This window comes from Protomyctophum parallelum (genome assembly GCF_964188405.1).
Source record: "Protomyctophum parallelum genome assembly, chromosome: 3".
Taxonomy (NCBI): domain Eukaryota; kingdom Metazoa; phylum Chordata; class Actinopteri; order Myctophiformes; family Myctophidae; genus Protomyctophum; species Protomyctophum parallelum.
Window position 1 is genome coordinate 20,231,311 of NC_139698.1, and position 19,794 is coordinate 20,251,104.

General features: G+C 44.0%; 1 protein-coding gene across 4 annotated transcripts in view; it reads right to left on the minus strand.

Moving 5' to 3' along the window:
- Positions 1 to 19,794, minus strand: part of ptk2ab (protein tyrosine kinase 2ab) — a 144,800-nt gene that overhangs the window by 65,380 nt on the left and 59,626 nt on the right. For 3 of the 4 annotated variants that reach the window (XM_083761665.1, XM_083761662.1, XM_083761663.1), the window contains 8 exons: positions 17,881 to 17,911; positions 17,668 to 17,738; positions 15,586 to 15,642; positions 8,600 to 8,697; positions 8,123 to 8,207; positions 6,891 to 6,991; positions 4,547 to 4,662; positions 312 to 412 (listed from right to left, as the gene is read on the minus strand). In XM_083761665.1, the coding sequence (XP_083617791.1) occupies positions 312 to 412; positions 4,547 to 4,662; positions 6,891 to 6,991; positions 8,123 to 8,207; positions 8,600 to 8,697; positions 15,586 to 15,642; positions 17,668 to 17,738; positions 17,881 to 17,911 (660 nt within the window). Of the gene's footprint in view, positions 1 to 311; positions 413 to 4,546; positions 4,663 to 6,890; positions 6,992 to 8,122; positions 8,208 to 8,599; positions 8,698 to 12,190; positions 12,208 to 15,585; positions 15,643 to 17,667; positions 17,739 to 17,880; positions 17,912 to 19,794 lie in introns of those variants that run through there. The other variant, XM_083761664.1, reaches the window with a different exon arrangement.

Here is a 19,794-nt window from a genome sequence, read left to right on the forward strand (position 1 = left end):
AGCAGGGCACACATTGATGCCCTTTAATCTCATAACGGTCACATAGTGTATGAAGAATGCATTCATGGTAAAATGGAGATGCAACCGTTTCACGGCTAATTGACCTGATTCTATATATGCTTTAACTGTCTATAACACAATTTCAGCACAGCTGAGTTCAATAATGTGCTGTGATGAATGTAATTATGGCATGGCACAGCTGTGTGTCATGCCTTAATTACATGTGTGTGTTATGCGTGTGACCGTGGGTTGAGTCTGAGTGTGTGAGTGAGAGTGTGTGTGTGTGTGTGTGATTCAGGTGCGTTACCTACCCTTGTAGTAAGAGCTGTCCTCCATGTATCGCGACAGGCCAAAGTCCCCCAGCTTCACACAGTCCAGAGTGGACACGAGGACGTTCCGCGCCGCTATGTCCCTGGAGGACAGACATGAAGCACAGTTCATAGAGGATTAGACACGCCTCACATGCACCTTAGTTTAAGTATAATGTGCATATCCAAACATTTCAACGGTTGCTGGAAGAGAGTATTAGAGGGAGCAGGGGCTGAAATCCCGTAGGAGGGCATTTTTGGACAAGAATAGCAAAACATAGCAGATCTACAAGCTCACAGTGAGCTAGTACTCTTTAGCTAGTGGAGATGCGGTGTAACGATATGGATCTCTAAACAAATGTGTTCAATGCAAAGTTTGGTGTTCCAAGTTCAGGAGACTTCGGAGAAAAAGCAATTCTCCTGAATGCTGCCTTCCTTCCAGCATGGCATGGAAATGAGTGGCAATTTGCATTTCTTTCACCATGTAGTAAATGCTGCATTGGTGGTCTGGAGAGGGCAGTTGTTTTACAGAAGGGTAAAAGGCCAGGGGCTGAAGCTCCCTTTGATGTCTATGTGTGCACGTCCCTGTACATATACTGTATAGGGCAGGAGTGCCCAAAAGGTAGATTGCGATCTATCAGTAGATCACTAAGGTTGTGCAGGTAGACCATGTACGTAAACAGATATGTACAGTAATTTAAATATAAAAAAGGCATCTGCCACTTGAATTAAGGTGACTTGATTGATCGACTTCAAAATGAGCCTGTCAGCTCAAAACCACAATGCAAGCGGCCTACTTTTGCCAAGAGTGTTGCGCACAAACCTTAGTAGCATTACAATTTACAAAAAGAACACATTCTCCCCCCCCCCCCCCCCCCCCCACTCAATTTTTTCCCATTCCAAGTGTGTTTGTCTTCTATGTAACGCCAGCGAACTACACCGCTATTCCAAAGCCCCCTCAGGTATCATTTTAAACTATTTCCAGCAATGTTTTTTTTTTGATGGGTAAATATCTTGTTGAGCTGGTCATTTTGAAAGTACGTAGCCCTATACCAGCCCTGGTATAGGGCATAGTGGGTGAGTGAGCTCACATCAGTTTGTGAATGGAGACAGACACCCGGCAAGATCATCATTATATTTTATAACATACTAACCTAAATACCCACAACATTATCCATACAAAATACCGGTCACATAATAGAACAATAATCTACGTTAAATCTACGTTACCTGAACTAAACAGAGAATCAGACACAGTCAGCTATTATAATAGAATAAAAAAAAGCAATGCAACAAAAAAAATACAAATAAAACTAAAATGTGCCCACCAGAGGGTGCTGTCACAAGGCTCAACTATGGGTCACATGCAGTTATTCTAGGACTAGGTTGGCATGTTTAGATGTCATGTCTGTGTAGTGTGTACCTTGCCTGTGGTAAACGCTAAACATTGGGATTACACTCTGATCAGACTATAGGTACCCATAACCAGACTGTGACATATCTATGACTTACTCAGTATGACTCCATATTTGAAAATCTTTAGGTACAGCGAAGAGTGAGATAGAAAAGTTCATATTGGGCTCAAATGGAAGATTATGAATTCATGAAGCTTATGAAACCAACATTACTCAAACACAATAATGCCCGTCTTCCTTCTAATCAGACCTCTAGGGCTGTATTGTGCGTGTCTTAAGTACCAGATCTTATTACTTTACTTAAGACCTGGACAATAATAGCCAAATGGCATTGATCACACCTCCAGGTCTTAAATTAAGTAATAAGACACGCAAAATACAGACCTCTAGAGTCTTCTAGACCCCAAAGATAAAACATTTTGTCTAATATGTGGCCTAACGGATATCAATCTGGAGGTCCCTGAAATGAAAAAGGTTGAGAATCACTTCCTCACATTACAACCTGTTGGATCCCAACCAGTCCAGCCAGCCGCTCCAGTCACCAAAGCACCCCATGCTGCTTACCTATAGGTTGCCTCCCATTCTGCAGGAAAATACCCCCCCCCCCCCTTAGAAACAACAGTGTAACCATGGCAACCAAAGGGAGTGTGACTTTGTCCCACTCTAATAATGACAAAAACATTTATGTAAAGTTGAGTTTGAGAGAGCGAGCAAGTGTACGTGCATTTCTGTCCACGTGCCAGGATTATGCCCAAATTATATGGACATGCCTGACCTCACAGTATGCCTCATCTCAGATTCCGAGCTGAGCTACTGAATCTGTCGGCAGGGGCATTCAGAACGTGTGTGTGTGTGTGTACATTAGGGATTAGCGAAATGAAAACATAGGAGGAGGAGGGTGGCCCAAACAGGCCAACATACTGTTGTCCACATTCACAAAGGAAACAAACAATTTAACAAACAGCAGATCGATGGTTCCCAGACTACAGCATGCCAGGCACAGGACATCATAGTATCGTGGTCATAGATTGGCTGACATCATAGTATCGACGTCATAGATTGGCTGACATCATCATAGCCGACTGGCCTCACACTGTCACACGTCACGTACAAGTGCCGATTGCTGATGTCATACATGGGCCTCAAAGCACTCGCTTGTATATCTCTGAATTCCAGGAAGAGTCTCTCCGTCTATCTCCGTTTATGTCTGTGTTCTAAATATGGAGACGACCGAGTGACAAACGAAACAAACTGAAATATAGCGTTTGTTTCGGTTCAGTTTCACCTCATTGTGTATTCCACATGATGACATCATTACACAACGACACGTCGTCATCACAACCATGTCATTGTCCTTTAAAACGTATCGTCAAACTAAAACAACAATCAGCGAAGCTGCGGGGCATTTGCCACACAGAACCATTCCGCACGTACACACATAAAAGTAGTTTGTTTCTAGCAGCATCCCCCTGAAACGTCGCCGATTCACGGTCACAACGGCGACCTCCTTGCTACGGTTAGGAGTGGGACGACTCGGTTCTCTCGGGTGCCTCCGGTGGGAGAGGAGCCGGGCCGTCCCCTCGAGGAGGAGTTGTCGTCCCTCTGCTGCTGCGGCGTTCTGCGTCCAAGCAGGCGAGCCCACGACGGCGCCGCCGCCACCTCGGAAGGCGCCTAAAAGCCCAGCGAGCCATAAATATGAGCCCGAGGAGGAGGAGGAGGAGGAGCCGTTCGACAACACCACGTACAAGAACCTCCAACACCACGGCTACACCCCGTTCACCTTCGTAGAGCTGGAGGTGGAGATGGCCAAGCACCGCCTGCCACAGCCCTCCACCGGACGCCCCTCGCCCCTACACTAGAAGACTGGAGAGGTGATATGTGGGGGGGGGACGTGGCCGAGGCTGTTCGTTTATCCCTCACAGGAGACACCCTGTTGTCTTATTCAGAATGAATGGTGATAAATATTGTCCTCTACCACCACCACCACACTCAGATGTGTTATGTCATTAAATGTATGTACTTAAAACTCAATGGACAGAATAAGATATGGGTGGGAGACGCAAACAATGCTGTAAAAGCACTAGTCTTAGTAGTCTAATATGAAGCTTGAACAAACGTGAACATGGAATAAACCCCTGAACACGAGAAAGACACAGAGAACACATACACACACACACACAGAGTCTGGGAACTGTACTTGTCACTATATCGGCAAGAAGTAAAAACAAACAAACAAGAGCTGCGACATGAACTAACAGCAGATGGAGGACATCTCTCTAATCTCCAACGGGAGATAGACCATCGGCGTCAAAAGAACAACGTCAAATGACGTTGTGAGCGAGCTACGTCCTCAAATAATATTATGGAGCTCTTAAACACACAACTTGAGCTACTGTACCTGAAGGAACCCAGCTCCAAATGTCACGTCTCCTCCCTTCTCCCTTCCCTCCCGCACAAGTACAAAACACCGATGTCTGCCTACAAAGCAACCAACGGTATGGCATTCCCATCTAACTGTGAATGCACTAAGTGTGTGTGTACGTCTGTACGTACCTTGAGAACCATTCGACCCACCGACTTCAAATTCGACACGTGCGTTCCACACCCCCACGGGGAGTGCAGTACCCGATGTCGAGTTGGTCGAGTCGGTCGGACACACGGTTATCCAGAGCCGCCCCAAAAAGGCCTCTGGACAGGGCCCCTGCCCAGTGTCCATATATGGAGCTGGCCTGTTCTGACTTCATTCTGAGTCTTCAGTCTGCATAACGTATGCATAACGTCTTCCCTAACAAAAATAACTTCAGTTCAAAATTATTTAGTTACCTGTGTACGAATCGTTTGCTCTCCAGGTAGGCCAGCGCGGTGCTCAGCTGGTACGAGTACAGGATGAGAGAGGACAGTTCCAGGCTGTACTTCCTCACCTGCAGGAAGGAACGCAGCTGTGGAACAAGGAGAGAGACACGTCACACTCTGAGACGGGTAGCAGTGATCAGTTATTACAACCAGACTATAGTTATTGTCACACTTTATTATATGCTTCTTCTTCTTCTTCCGGAGTAACCTACCTAACTTCTGCTGTGATTGGCCGAGCTTTGCATAATGTTTGTAGTAGACAATTGGCTGTTGTTGGTTACGTAACCAATCTATGTTTTACAATCGTTTATAAAGACATAAATTCCCTTGCGGGGCAGAAGACCAAACTATTCAAGCGTTATAATAGAAAATTTCAAATTACTTTTCAAGAGTCAAGTGGGAGGGGCCTATGTAAGCGACTGTGGCAACCACACTAGAATTTTCTAGAACTTAGAACTTACTATTGAGGGGTGCTAGCCCCTCCTATAAACAGCTATAGGCCAGCCTCTCCTATAAACAGCTATAGGCTAGCCCCTCCTATAAACAGCTATAGGCTAGCCCCTCCTATAAACAGCTATAGGCCAGCCCCTCCTATAAACAGCTATAGGCTAGCCCTCCTATAAACAGCTATAGGCTAGCTAGCCCTCCTATAAACAGCTATAGGCTAGCTAGCCCCTCCTATAAACCTATAGGCTAAGCCCCTCCTATAAACAGCTATAGGCTAGCCCCTCCTATAAACAGCTATAGGCTAGCCCCTCCTATAAACAGCTATAGGCTAGCCCCTCCTATAAACAGCTATAGGCTAGCCCCTCCTATAAACAGCTATAGGCTAGCCCCTCCTATAAACAGCTATAGGCCAGCCCCTCCTATAAACAGCTATAGGCTAGCCCCTCCTATAAACAGCTATAGGTTAGCCCCTCCTATAAACAGCTATAGGCTAGCCCCTCCTATAAACAGCTATAGGCCAGCCCCTCCTATAAACAGCTATAGGCCAGCCCCTCCTATAAACAGCTATAGGCCAGCCCCTCCTATAGGCCTGCCCCTCCTATAAACAGCTATAGGCCAGCCCCTCCTATAAACAGCTATAGGCTAGCCCCTCCTATAAACAGCTATAGGCTAGCCCCTCCTATAAACAGCTATAGGCCAGCCCCTCCTATAAACAGCTATAGGCCAGCCCCTCCTATAAACAGCTATAGGCCAGCCCCTCCTATAGGCCTGCCCCTCCTATAAACAGCTATAGGTTAGCCCCTCCTATAAACAGCTATAGGCTAGCCCCTCCTATAAACAGCTATAGGCCAGCCCCTCCTATAAACAGCTATAGGCCAGCCCCTCCTATAAACAGCTATAGACTAGCCCCTCATATAAACAGCTATAGGCCAACCCCTCCTATAAACAGCTATAGGATAGCCCCTCCTATAAACAGCTATAGGATAGCCCCTCCTATAAACAGCTATAGGCTAGCCCCTCCTATAAACAGCTATAGGCTAGCCCCTCCTATAAACAGCTATAGGCCAGCCCCTCCTATAAACAGCTATAGGATAGCCCCTCCTATAAACAGCTATAGGCTAGCCCCTCCTATAAACAGCTATAGGCTAGCCCCTCCTATAAACAGCTATAGGCCAGCCCCTCCTATAGGCCTGCCCCTCCTATAAACAGCTATAGGCCAGCCCCTCCTATAAACCTATAGGCTAGCTAGCCCCTCGTATAAACAGCTATAGGCCAGCCCCTCCTATAAACAGCTATAGGCTAGCCCCTCCTATAAACAGCTATAGGCTAGCCCCTCCTATAAACAGCTATAGGCTAGCCCCTCCTATAAACAGCTATAGGCTAGCCCACCTATAAACAGCTATAGGCTAGCCCCTCCTATAAACAGCTATAGGCTAGCTAGCCCTCCTATAAACAGCTATAGGCTAGCCCACCTATAAACAGTTATAGGATAGCCCCTCCTATAAACAGCTATAGTGTAGATTCCGTCTAAACACAAACATTAAATGCCATTGACCATGAATGGAGTATTTACGTCATATGTGTCTGAGCAAATCTGTCGGTATGTATAGGTGGATAGTGGAAACCCTTGGCCAATATGAGGGACCACCATTCTTGGTGACGTAACTAAGGTACAGTATGTTTCAAGGTTGGTAGCGACCCTCACTTCACACAGGTGTGACTTTGTGAATATAAGAGCTTCAAATTGAACAAAACACATTTGTAAAGCGATCACACAGATTAATCAAGGTATGAATGCTGAAAATAAGCCTTGGTGGAGAGAGAGAGAGAGAGAGAGAGACAGACAGACAAGCAGGGTAAAAACTACCTCTCCCAGAGTGCACAGCTCCATGATGATCCACACAGGGTTCTCTGTGATGACGCCCATCAGCTTCACTATGTGAGGGTGGTCGAACTGACGCATGGTCACTGTATGCACACATGCACGCACGCGCACACACGCACACGCACACGCACACGCACACGCACACACACACACACACACACACACACACACACACACACACACACACACACACACACACACACACACACACACACACACACACACACACAGTTACCGTAAAAATACACCTTATAACTGACGTGTTATACCATGCAATGCCCTTTCAACCTGGTGTGCCTGTTTAGGGCACGGCATTATAGGTGAACAGACTTTCACAAAGACTTTCAACGAAACTTGAAAATGAGCTGGTAAATCTTCTCTATTTTTTTAAATAGACTGCAATATGTATTTATTTTATTGTATGTATTTAGCCACACTCAACACTTTTAACCAAATTTGGGCAGGAACCCGTTTTGGTGTTAGCATCATGTCATGCTTTAGCTATTGAAAAATAGCAGTCTGCTATTTTTGAAAAATCAAAGAGCGACTGACATAGAAACATAGCTTTTTCAGAAAACTGTCAGGATGTAGAAGACATTTTTTTTAATCTGATCTCAGGTCAGAATGGCTTAAAGATGGAGTGCCACAATTTTTGTAGGTTTTCCGGTTTTTCATGTGTCTATGAGGTGACAGTACTTCATTAGACACCCTGGAGTCGTTTGTATGTGCAATGGTGTATTAACTTTGTATTTAGGGTTTCTTCCTGGAGGATGAACCCTTGACAGTCAAACAGGCCAATGAAATAAACAGTAATATAGTGACATCACATTATCAGCCCCTCCCCTAACCCCTCCCTCTTTATCATATAACTACAGCTGTGGGTGGATCTCCACCCATCACCACCCCACCAGGCAAACCAGGCATACTTAATGAACTGGTGGGCTTGCCCACATAAAAACAACATTTTAACAAATACTGTACACTTTTTTGAAAAAGTTATACCTCCTTATATAACAATAAGACCTGATGATCATGTTTTATGGTGGAAAAAAATCACGGCACTCCATCTTTAAGTAATACATTTTAATGTGCATTTTGGTGCCAATTCAAACTAGATGTTTATATTAGATTTGTCCTTATTGTGTGTCCGTTGCTAGAGATCAACATGATGTTTCTGTGATGGATGTAATTAGTAGAAGTGAACCAGGACTTACAGGCCTCCTGGAGGAACTTCTCCCGGACGCTGTCTGAGGTAGAGTTCTTGCAGGTCTTGACGGCCACGGACAGAGCTGGATTCTCCTGAACAACAAACGGCAATGTTTATTGTGTGTGTGGTGTGTGTGTGTGTGTGTGTGTGTGTGTGTAGAGATAGAGTTAGAGAGAGAGTTAGAGAGGCATTAATACACAATATCTACTGAGCATCAGCTGGCTCAAAAATAAGGAGAGAAAGATAAACTAATTGAAGGAGGCTTTTTAGCACGAGTATCAAAATGAAACTGATGGGAAATACTGTATATATATATATATTCACAGAGGACAGATCCTAGACATATATATTTTTTAATCTTTACCCCTGTGCCAACCGAGAGCCCCCGAAATAATTGTGTTCACGTGATGATCAGAAATTAAAATCACAATGTCACCTCTCTTTGTGTGTGTGTGTGTGTGTGTGTGTGTGTGCGTGCGTATACCGGGCTAATGTAGACTCCCTGGTGGACATCTCCAAACTGGCCCTCTCCGATGCAGCGACCCAACTCGATGCGATCTCTCTGGATCTCATAGTCCCGTGCTGGACAGAAAACAAAGAGTATAGGCCTTAGGGTCAAACACATCCGTATTGTCCGTGGTGGTCATAGTGGCCGTGGCATGTATTTACCCAGCTTGTCAGAGTGTTTCTCCTCCCCGTGTGGAGCCATTAGAAGTAGGGATGGAGCTCATGTTGTATTGATTGTGAGCGTCATATTGATCCTGCTTATTGAACCAGGTCTCAAGGCTTTTATCGAGCCCACTATTGAGCATTGTCTAATGTTTCGTGGAAAGACGTGAGACGACCACTTATTTTTTGTTTTTGTGCCGACATGTTTGTGCGATTCGAATTATTAATTTCATCGCCTCGTCTTGATTGTTTAAACATGACGTCACGGGCCGTCATGCTCGATAACATTGCCATTTTCACGATAAAAAAAAAAAGCAGAACTACAAGCTCATAGCTTGTAGGTCTGCTATTTTGGAAAAATCGTGAAAATGGCACAAATGACAAAGAATATATATTCTTTCAGAATACTTTTTTGATTTCGACGTCTAAATGGGTTAATGGGCTCAGGGGTTTCCAGCTCCATCCCTATAATTATAACACGTGTACACATACAACACTTCAATGAATCAACCACAATCCACGCCACTGAGGGGAGCTATATGCATGCTATAGAGAGAGTACTCTGACTAGCTTGGTGGAAAAACTGGCAGTGTTTTAATGTCGACAGCATGCAATGACACGACAGCCTCTGCATAAAACACAGCCGGGTTCATGCCATGGGACACGTGAATGGGGAACACAACAATGTCACGGGACTAGAAAAAAAGTCAAAATCCAAAACACTATATGTGACACAGTTGGGAATGCAGTGCATCTTTAATTAACCACTTAAACCCTCTGAACAGTGGCAAAGTGATACTGTCCTTTGCCACAGGGGGGAGTCGGCTGCATTTTGGTCTGCTCTCCGTTTCCTTCTACACCAAATCTACAACCTCGAGAGCTTGTCGGTGGGCTCTATGCACAGTATACGTGCGCCATTTTGGAAAGAACTCAGGGCTTCCCTTCCCTTTACTGCATCGGTGTCACGCGGTATACTGATGAAGGCTCTGTTCCATTCTATACAGTCAAACAGAGTCAGGGTGCTGATTTGATATTGTGCGTGTGTTGGCTCACCCGGAAACACCCTGCTACACCAGTGGGTCTCTCAAAGTGTCCTCGAGTGGGTTCCAAAATGAATGGCCCCCCGTACGGGCATGTATAACTCGCAGGCATTGTGTCCATTTGTACACTCTCAAGAGTTATGGGGGTCTTTGAAATAAAATAGAAAAGTTTCAGAACCACTGTACACTAAATGGAACAGAGTCTAGTTAACCCATTTTGGGCGGGAACCCCTTTTGGTGTTAGCATTATGTCATGCTTTAGCTATTGAAAAATAGCAGATCTACAAGCTCATAGAGAGAAAATCGAAGAACGACTGACATAGAAACATGGCTTTTTCAGAAAACTGTCAGGATGTAGAAGACATTTTTAGAATCTGATCTCAGGTCAGAATGGGTTCAAACACATTGTGTGCCCAAGACGTCTCCAACCGTCTTTATAATAACCCCCCCTGTGGTGCCCAAGGCGTCTGGGGACGTCTCAGGGAATTCATTTTTAGTTTTAGTTTTTTTCGAAATCTGCTGGGAACTCTATGTCTCCATTCTGAAAAAAACTCCATGGTCGCAAAATGTGTTAATTAGTATCATCGGTAACACCTGCGAAGGGAAGTAGTAAAGAGGCCCGGAAGTAGGAACAGTCATTCCTGTGTGCATAGAGCCCATTGGCTAATTTGGGCAAAATGTTGCTAGCGTGGGAACCCCTTTTGGTGTTAGCATTATGTCATGCTTTAGCTATTGAAAAATAGCAGATCTACAAGCTCATAGCGCGCCACCGAGTGGCGCGCTACGAGCTTGTAGGTCTGCTATTTTCTTTTTAATCGAAGAACGACTGACATAGAAACGTAGCTTTTTCAGAAAACTGTCAGGATGTAGAAGACATTTTTAGAATCTGATCTCAGGTCAGAATGGGTTTAAGTGGTTATCTCAGGTTGTGCTGTGGGGATAACAGCCTGTGAACAGACATGAAGGGTCCAGGGTTGTGCAGGACTAGTATCATTGTGCCTCTCGGGTTCAGAACAAAATTCAGCATCCACTATTCACGTTCAAGGAAACATTTTGAATCGTTTCGGGGATAGTTTATAGTACCTAATTTACAATCATCGATGTCATTGTCAGTCACATTCTGTCCCAAGACGTCAATACACTACTCTCTTCAGAATACTTTTTTTTTCTTACATTATTGCTTTGTATCATGATCTATTCTAGAAGATTCTGCTCTAGATCAAATGGTAGTGGACTTTACTGAAGCAGCACACCAACTCTATTCACAGTAAGAAGCCGTTTGGGCTGCTGTGGAGGCTCGCGTTCTTTAACCACTAAACCACCAGAATGTTCTCTTATTATTTAGAAAATAGCTGATCGACTAGCTTGTAGAGCTGCTATAAAAACAAAGTGCATTTCATTTTTTTACATGTTTACCTATCATGACATGCCCAAAAGTGGGACGCCAGGGTTAAAGTGGTTAAGTTCATCTTTTATTGTAACTGTATTAATATTTCCTATTCCTGGACAAAGTAATGGCATATCATTTTTATATATGATTGGTTTAAAAAGATAGAATACTTTGATTCGGTGGTTTGAGAGGCCGTCACAGTTCGCCATCCCGACCCCAGTCTAAAGTGTCAAAGTGCCCTTGAGCAACACGCTTAAGCCCTATAACTCAGCGTGCCCAGAGTCTGGCCTGCGGGCCAATTGCAGCCCACGGCACAATTTCGACTGGCACCGCCAATCAATGTGCTTAATGTCCTCAAGGTCACGCATCCAACGAGCTTTAAAATGGAGCCGATTGGACCATTCCATTCCAGGGATAATTTGCCAAAACATCTCGAAAACTGCCATTAAAACTGCAGTGACTTTAACATGGTTCCGAAAGTACATTATGATATTGTCGGAGATGTAGTTGGCCCTTGGGTGTTTTTCATATTTTCTCATTTCGCCCCGTTTGAAAAAAGTTTGGACAACCGCCGCCTGTATAAAGCGGTGTATTTATTTGAAGACCATACAATACGTTAAAACCTGTGGTGTCAGAAATAACAGTGAATAAGTAAAATGACAAACAATATATAATATATAATAATAATAATCTTTGACTGATAATTTGTTCTGAACTGACAACGGACCACACAATTCATCAAAACGACAGAGATACAGAAAGAGAGAGGGTCAAAACAACGAGTCGACAAGGGGACAGAGGAAATAATAATACATAACTCTACTTTTGCAATGTGTATATATTTATATATATATATAGCAAGCAAACAGAAAGTAACAACCAAACCAAACCAAACGACCACGAAAAAAACCAACGTGTCATCACAATCACAAATCATGAATGGGGAGGTGCAGTGGTCCCTTCCCAGTGCCGTTACCTTGGTCTAGTCCACCATAGTATTCTGTTAGAGCGGGTTATATAGAGTTAGTCACATTGATATCATGTTACTGTAGTGTAGACAGATCAGTTATACCTTGGTCTAAGTCCACCATAGTATTCTGTGTTAGCATTATGTTATGCTTTAGCTATTGGAAAATAGCAGATCTACAAGCTCATAGCGTGCCACCGAGTGGCGCGCTACGAACTTGTAGGTCTGCCATTTTTTTTAAATCGAAGAACGACTGACACAGAAACATGGCTTTTTCAGAAAACTGTCAGGATGTAGAAGACATTTTTTTTAATCTGATCTCAGGTCAGAATGGAAAACTATCAGGATGTAGAAGACATTTTTAGAATCTGATCTCAGGTCAGAATGGGTTAATCAGACCAGTGTGTGTCCAGTGGAAACCTCGTATGAATCTGATCTCAGGTCAGAATGGGTTAAGGGCCTTGCAAACGGAGAGAGAGATAAAACGTGCCTATAGTTAATTGTCGACGAGACCTGCGTTTTAGCGCGGAGAAGTGCGTGCGTGCTCGTTTTACGTGCACAGTGCGCACACGCCCGCGACTCACCAGACCTGGATTCTGTTTAGCTTTTTTTAGCATGTCTTTAGTGTGATTATGACACCGACTGTGGAGATATTTGAGTGACAGTGTGACGTGATCGCGCACGCACGCATGCGCACGCACTCACACACACACACACACACACACACACACACACACACACACACACACACACACACACACACACACACACACACACACACACACACACACACACACACACACACACACACTTTGTATACAATGAATGTTATGTGATGTGATATGACAAGGACGTAGCCTACAATAGCATGACCAAAGTACCTATTATCATAACATGAAATATATTTTTATTATAGTCAATATAATAATTAGGACCTTTAAACTCCTGTGGTTCTTTCCGATTCAGTGATTCAGATTCAGTGAACACAACGCTTAACCACTTCCTACCATGGCGTCCCTATTTGGGTTATGTCATTATAGAAAGAAGAAATAAATCCCCACAAATGTCAAAATGTTCCAAAATAGCAGATCTTAGAAGCTAACCGACAGTGAGCTTGTAGATTGGCTATTTTTCGCTCTTCATCGCACACATTCATCCCTGCCCATGCTGGGAGAATTAGCATGCTTGCTCGTGCTACTTTTCTCATCAAATTGCATAAGTTTGTTGGTTTGAAATCATAATGTCATGATTTATGATTTACAGTTTTACACCATCGCTATGGCAACCATGACTAGCAGGCTTTACGGTGGCTTCTAGCCCATTCTGGGCGGGAACCCCTTTTGATCTTAAAAATAGCAGATCTACAAGCTCATAGCACGCCACCGAGTGGTGCACTATGAGCTTGTAGGTCTGCTATTTTTGAAAAATCGAAGAACGACCGACATAGAAACATAGCTTTTTCAGAAAACTGTCAGGATGTAGAAGACATTTTTAGAATCTGATCTCAGGTCCAAATGGGCTAGGGGGCTGAGCAGTCTAGAAGAGGGTCAAAGTCTGTGTGTGCGTGTGTGGTTCTGTTCGGGTGGTAATCTCATGAGCCACTGGACCGACCAGCGCCAAATGTCTTGAGCACACTGCCAAGGACGTACCAAGTGCGTTCTTTTTTTTTCACAGCACGTTTTAGATTTGGCGACACATTGAACTTATATTTTTCCATAACGGAAGCGAATTGCGTTTGAATCAGTTGGGAAACTTTGACAGGAAAAGACTCGCTCACCGTATAGAAAAAGAAGTAAAACTTCTTAGACTGAGACTTAGGAAAAAAAATGCTTTCATTTTATCATGCTTTATGGTGCTCTGTGCTCATGGTGCAATTAAAAAGCAAACGTTTCGGTCCTCAGACCTTCGTCAGTGCTATGACCGAGACGTTTGCTTAAAAAAGCATAAAAGCATGATAAAATAAAAGTCTCAGTCTAAGGAGTTTTACTTCTTTTTCTATACGGTGAGCGAGTCTTTTCCTGTCAAAGTTTCCCGTATGTTTTTGAGACCACCGCTACCGTAGTCAAGTTTGAAAAAAAAAAGGACGAAGAAAGGCGCAACAGTTTTCTCAGTGCTTCAGCGTTTGAATCAGTTGCCCATAATATGTGGAGTCATCGTACCGATACGTCATAGATATGTCATGAACTGGGCCCTCATCGAGTGTCAGAACCACATGAGAGGTGAGCCACGCCTTCTATTTTTTGAGCCCATCTTTTAACCACGATCTACAAGCTCTTGCGACATGTTTTGAGCGCGCTATGAGCTTGTAAGTCTGCTATTTTTTGAAAAATCGTGAAAATGCGGCACAAATACTTTTTTTTACGTCAGGTCTAAACGGGTTAAGTGATTAACCCAATCAAAAGGAGCTTAATTAACATTCGTAACTTTGTCGAGGACCCCGGTTGGACGTAGCGTGTGGAAGGAACACGTTATTCCAACCAGTTCCTTCCCCCTCCAAAAGGCGCCCCGGTTGGCCAGGGGGAGGCAGTTTCGTCACAATTATTATTATTATTATTACCTAGAAGTACGCAAACACTGAACATGCACACTGCACACATGTCTAACACATCTGCACAAAGACTGAGGTTTATTTTAACAGGTCGATAAGAGTGTTTAGTTGGTTTGGACATTTATGGTGTTCCATTCACACCACTTCACTTCAAACCTTCTGGAAGGTGTTTTCCCATGCAGAGAACCACAGACACAAGATACAGTCAGTGAGTCTAATAATAACAACAGACGCCAGGGCTCTAATAATACAATACAGTGTATTTTCCCCCGATCTCTTCCACTGACTGAACTTCGGCTCTTTGAAGTTATATAGCATCTCTTCTAATGTCATAAACCAAATAGAATAATTTAATTTATTTATGTGGATAAAACCACACAAAAAACAGCCAAAGGCTTTTTTCCCCATTGTGGTGACTGTGGTCCACGACATACAGCTAAAACACTCAATCGCCGTTTAGATTTATGACGAGGTCAAACAGTTTTGAGCATGATCTACAATTGTGATCTTATAGATTGGCTGTTTTCGCTGCATGACACTTTTGTATAGGACAGTGGATTATTTTTCTGCCGGAGGACAATTGCAAGCGCTCTGAATTGGACCTTACAGATGATGAAAGTTGCAGTTGAAAGTAGACCCTTATAATAATTATGTCTCTACGGTCGCAATAACCCTTTGTGCTTACTCCGTTTACATCCTGACCAAACACACACACACACACACACACACACACACACACACACACACACACACTGTAAACTCACATATAAATACGTGCGCACTGGGCACGCACACACACACACGTGCGTGCGTGCGTGCGTGTGTGTGTGTGTGTGTGTGCGTCCTGTGTACTCACTAGAAGGCATCGTGTACGTGTCCTCTTCATCTATGATCTCAGCGTAATCGTCTGTCTCTGAAGACACACACACACACAAATATGAAAATATGAACACACACACATGAACGTAAGCATCGACACAAATATGAACACAAACATATAAACATTGGCATACAACGTTACAGTTTAACTTAGGTATACGATCCCTCAGTATAGCATAACATACTGTAGGACTACTACAACTTACATTAATACAAAATACTTCATATTATTCACCTTGTTTCTACAAATTACGCAACTTCTCAGACCTCATCATTAGCAATACACAACAAACATCCCCTCTGTTTTGGAATGGACATTAGAGATAATGACAGAATGACAGAGAGACGAGAGAGGGAGGGAGAGAGAGAGAGAGAGAGAGAGAGAGAGAGAGAGAGAGAGAGAGAGAGAGAGAGAGAGAGAGAGAGAGAGAGAGAGAGAGAGAGAGAGAGAGAGAGAGAGAGAGAGAGAGAGAGAGAGAGAGAGAGAGAGAGAGAGAGAGAGAGAGAGAGAGAGAGAGAGAGAATCAGATAGATAGAGAGACAAATATATAGGTTGAGATAGAGACAGAGGGGGCAGAAAAGATACAAACGTGACAAATGAGAGTGTGAGTGAGACAGACATACATACAGATAAAAGTTAAGAGATATGGAGACAGAGATACAGAGACATAGAGACAGGGATATAGAGACAGAGATATAGAGACAGATAATTCGAGACAGAGATATAGAGACAGAGAGACAGAGGATGACAGCAACGGGTAAAGGCAAGGCGCCACAGAACAACAAGGACACACTCGTACCTTTCCAAAGGACAGCGTGTCTGTCCACCAAGACAACACCACACACACACAACCATGTGACACACCACAGAGTACATGGGAGGGAGGGGGGGAGAGAGAGAGAGAGAGAGAGAGAGAGAGAGAGAGAGAGAGAGAGAGAGAGAGAAAGGGGAGGGATGGAAAGGGTTTTTCCACAGAAACAAGTGGAGGAAAAACAGGTTGAGTCATGGGTAGGACCACAGACAGACGGAAGGACAGACGAGAGAGAGAGGAACTCCAAAAGGAAGTGAGACATGCACACACACACACACACACACGCACGCACACGGTACAACTTCCAGGCAGATTGAGAGAAAGAACATAGTTTACCATCTCCACTGTGATGACCTGCTGACATCACATGCAGAGACAGACAGACAGACAGACAGACAAGACAAGACAAACAGACAGACAGACAGACAGACAGACAGACAGACAGACAGACAGACAGACAGACAGACAGACAGACAGACAGACAGACAGACAGACAGACAAGACAAGACAAGACAAACAGACAGACAGACAGACATACAGAGACGTAAAGGGGGGAGGATATAGAGAAGGAGAGAAACAGGAGTTAGTGCGTTAGACACACAGGCAGGTGGAAAGACACAGCCTCAACGTTCATTCATTTAGTCCAATTACCAATACAAGGACACAGAGACAGACAGACAGACCGACATTAGTAGTAGTAGAGACAGACAGAGAGACACAGAGACAGTACTGGAGTAGTCGTGAGAGAGACAGTTTGTATACGAGACGGAGACAGACAGCGCTACAGCAGAGAGGGAGAGACGGTGTGGACGAGACAGAGACGGACATTGTGAATATATGCGAGGGAGAGAGAGAGAGAAAGAGAGAGAGAAAGAGAGACAGTACAAGTAGAGACACTCCACTGGGACATCTGCCTGGATAGAGACTCTTCACTATAGCACACAAATCATGGCTTTATGGGAAACAGCTGGCTCGCACGCACACGCGCACGTGTGCACACACACACACACACACACAGTCACACACGCATACAATGTATGCTGCTTGTATACGTATATGTGCCTCTGCAAAGGAGGGAAAGAGCCAGTCAGCTACTCTCTTACCATTCGCGAGCGTGCACACACACCGCACACGCAAACACACACACACACACACACACACACACACACACACACACACAGACACAGCGGAGTTAGCGGAGGGCCACCATTAGCGGTATAGAGAACGGAGAACAGCGTTCTATATACCTGACACGCAGACCGTCCTGCTTCGAACTCCCTCCATCCTTCTCTCCATTCTCTTCTCATGGTTCGACACTCTAAAAGAGGACGAGGTGAGGGGGGAGGGGAGGGGAGAGGAGAGGTGATCGTATACAAACCCATTTGCGATGTATTTATTTCTTAGAATGCTTTGCGAGGCTGTGAAAAAGGCTGTGCCGAAGCAGCGCGCCGTTCACTTACTTGGGGATGGATGGCAGTGCCCGCTCTCCATCTGTATAAGGACAGAGATGATGATGAGAGAGACCTCGTAATGAGACTCGAGAAAACGGCTTTAACCCATTCTGACCTGAGATCAGATTCTAAAAATGTCTTCTACATCCTGACAGTTTTCCATTCTGACCTGAGATCAGATTCTAAAAATGTCTTCTACATCCTGACAGTTTTCCATTCTGACCTGAGATCAGATTCTAAAAATGTCTTCTACGTCAGTCGTTCTTCGAATTTTTCAAAAATAGCAGACCTACAAGCTCGTAGCGCGCCACTCGGTGGCGCGCTATGAGCTTGTAGATCTGCTATTTTTAAATAGCTAAAGCATGACATGATGCTAACACCAAAAGGGGTTCCCGCCCAGAATGGGTTAACCCATTTAGACCCGAGTTAAAAACATTCACTTTGAAAGAATATATATATTCAAAGATTTGCGCCACATTTTTTTACGATTTTTCAAAAAAATAGCAGACCTACAAGCTCGTAGCGCGCCACACGGTGGCGCGCTATTAGCTTGTAGATCTGCTATTTTTCAATAGCTAAATTATAACATGATGTCTAAAACACCAAAAGGGGTTAACCCGCCCATTTAGGTCTGACGTCGAAATAAAAAAATAAAAATAAAAACGTTTTCTAAATCATGACAATTTTCTGAAAACCTCACGTTTCTATGTCAGTGGTCCTCAATATTTCATGTCGAAGACCCCCAAAAATTATATGTATAATTGGCCGCCGACCCCCCCATCTGAAAATATGTTCAGAAGCAAAGATTTTAGTTAAAAATGTTTGCTCTGAACAAATATATTCCAACATTTGGGCCACATTTTCACGATCTTTCAAAAAAATAGCAGACCTACGAGCTTGTAGATCTGCTATTTTTCAATAGCTAAAGCCTCACATAATGCTTAAAACACCAAAAGGGGGTTCCCGTTCAGAATGGGCTAAAAAAGCACTCTTCCCTGCCAATTACCTTGGCTCTCGTCCCATTCTACACACTTACGCCGACTGCCATCTGTGATCTCGCAACGATCACAGGCCTCATCATCTGACCTCAAGAAGCGAGACGGGGGTTGTATACAGTATATCACTCACTTATACAGGCACTAAGCACACGTACACCAGGCCTGGTCTTGTATGACTAGGCCATTAACCCATTCTGGGCGAGAACCCCTTTTGGTGTTTCAAGCATTATTGTATGCTTTAGCTATTGAAAAATAGCAGACCTACGAGCTCATAGCGCGGCACTCGGTGCCGCGCTACGAGCTCGTAGGTCTGCTATTTTTGAAAAATCGTGAAAATGTGGCGTAAATCTTTATATATATTCTTTCAGAGCGAACGTTTTCAACTCGAAACTTTGCTCACTGGAACAACATTTTTTCAGATGGGGGGGGGGGGGGGTCAGCGGCCAAATACAGATAATTCTGGGGGTCCTTGACATGAAAAGGGTTGAGCACCACTGACGATTAGAAACATGGGGTTTTTCAGAAAACTGTCATGATTTAGAAGATATTTTGTAGAATTAGGTTGAAACGGTTTAAGATTGAGACGGTATAAATCTGAATGGCCTCTAGATAAGAGGGTGGTATATAAACAACCCCAAGCACGTCGTTATTGTTGTTCTCCGCATGCAGGCATCGGCCAAAATGTGACTAAAATGGCAGAAATATCAAGTCACCGGCCAGCAAATGTTACAACAGTTGTGCTCCCCGTTATTGGTACAACTGAACTGAAATAAAAACGTGATCATAGCGATAAATGCACGTGTAAACAGAGCCGCTGCCTTTTTTTTTTTTTTTTTTTTTTTGCGGCTTACGCCTTTTATTGATTTTTGAAGGGACAGACAGTAGGCTGACAGGAAACGGGAGAGAGATGGGGGATGACATGCAG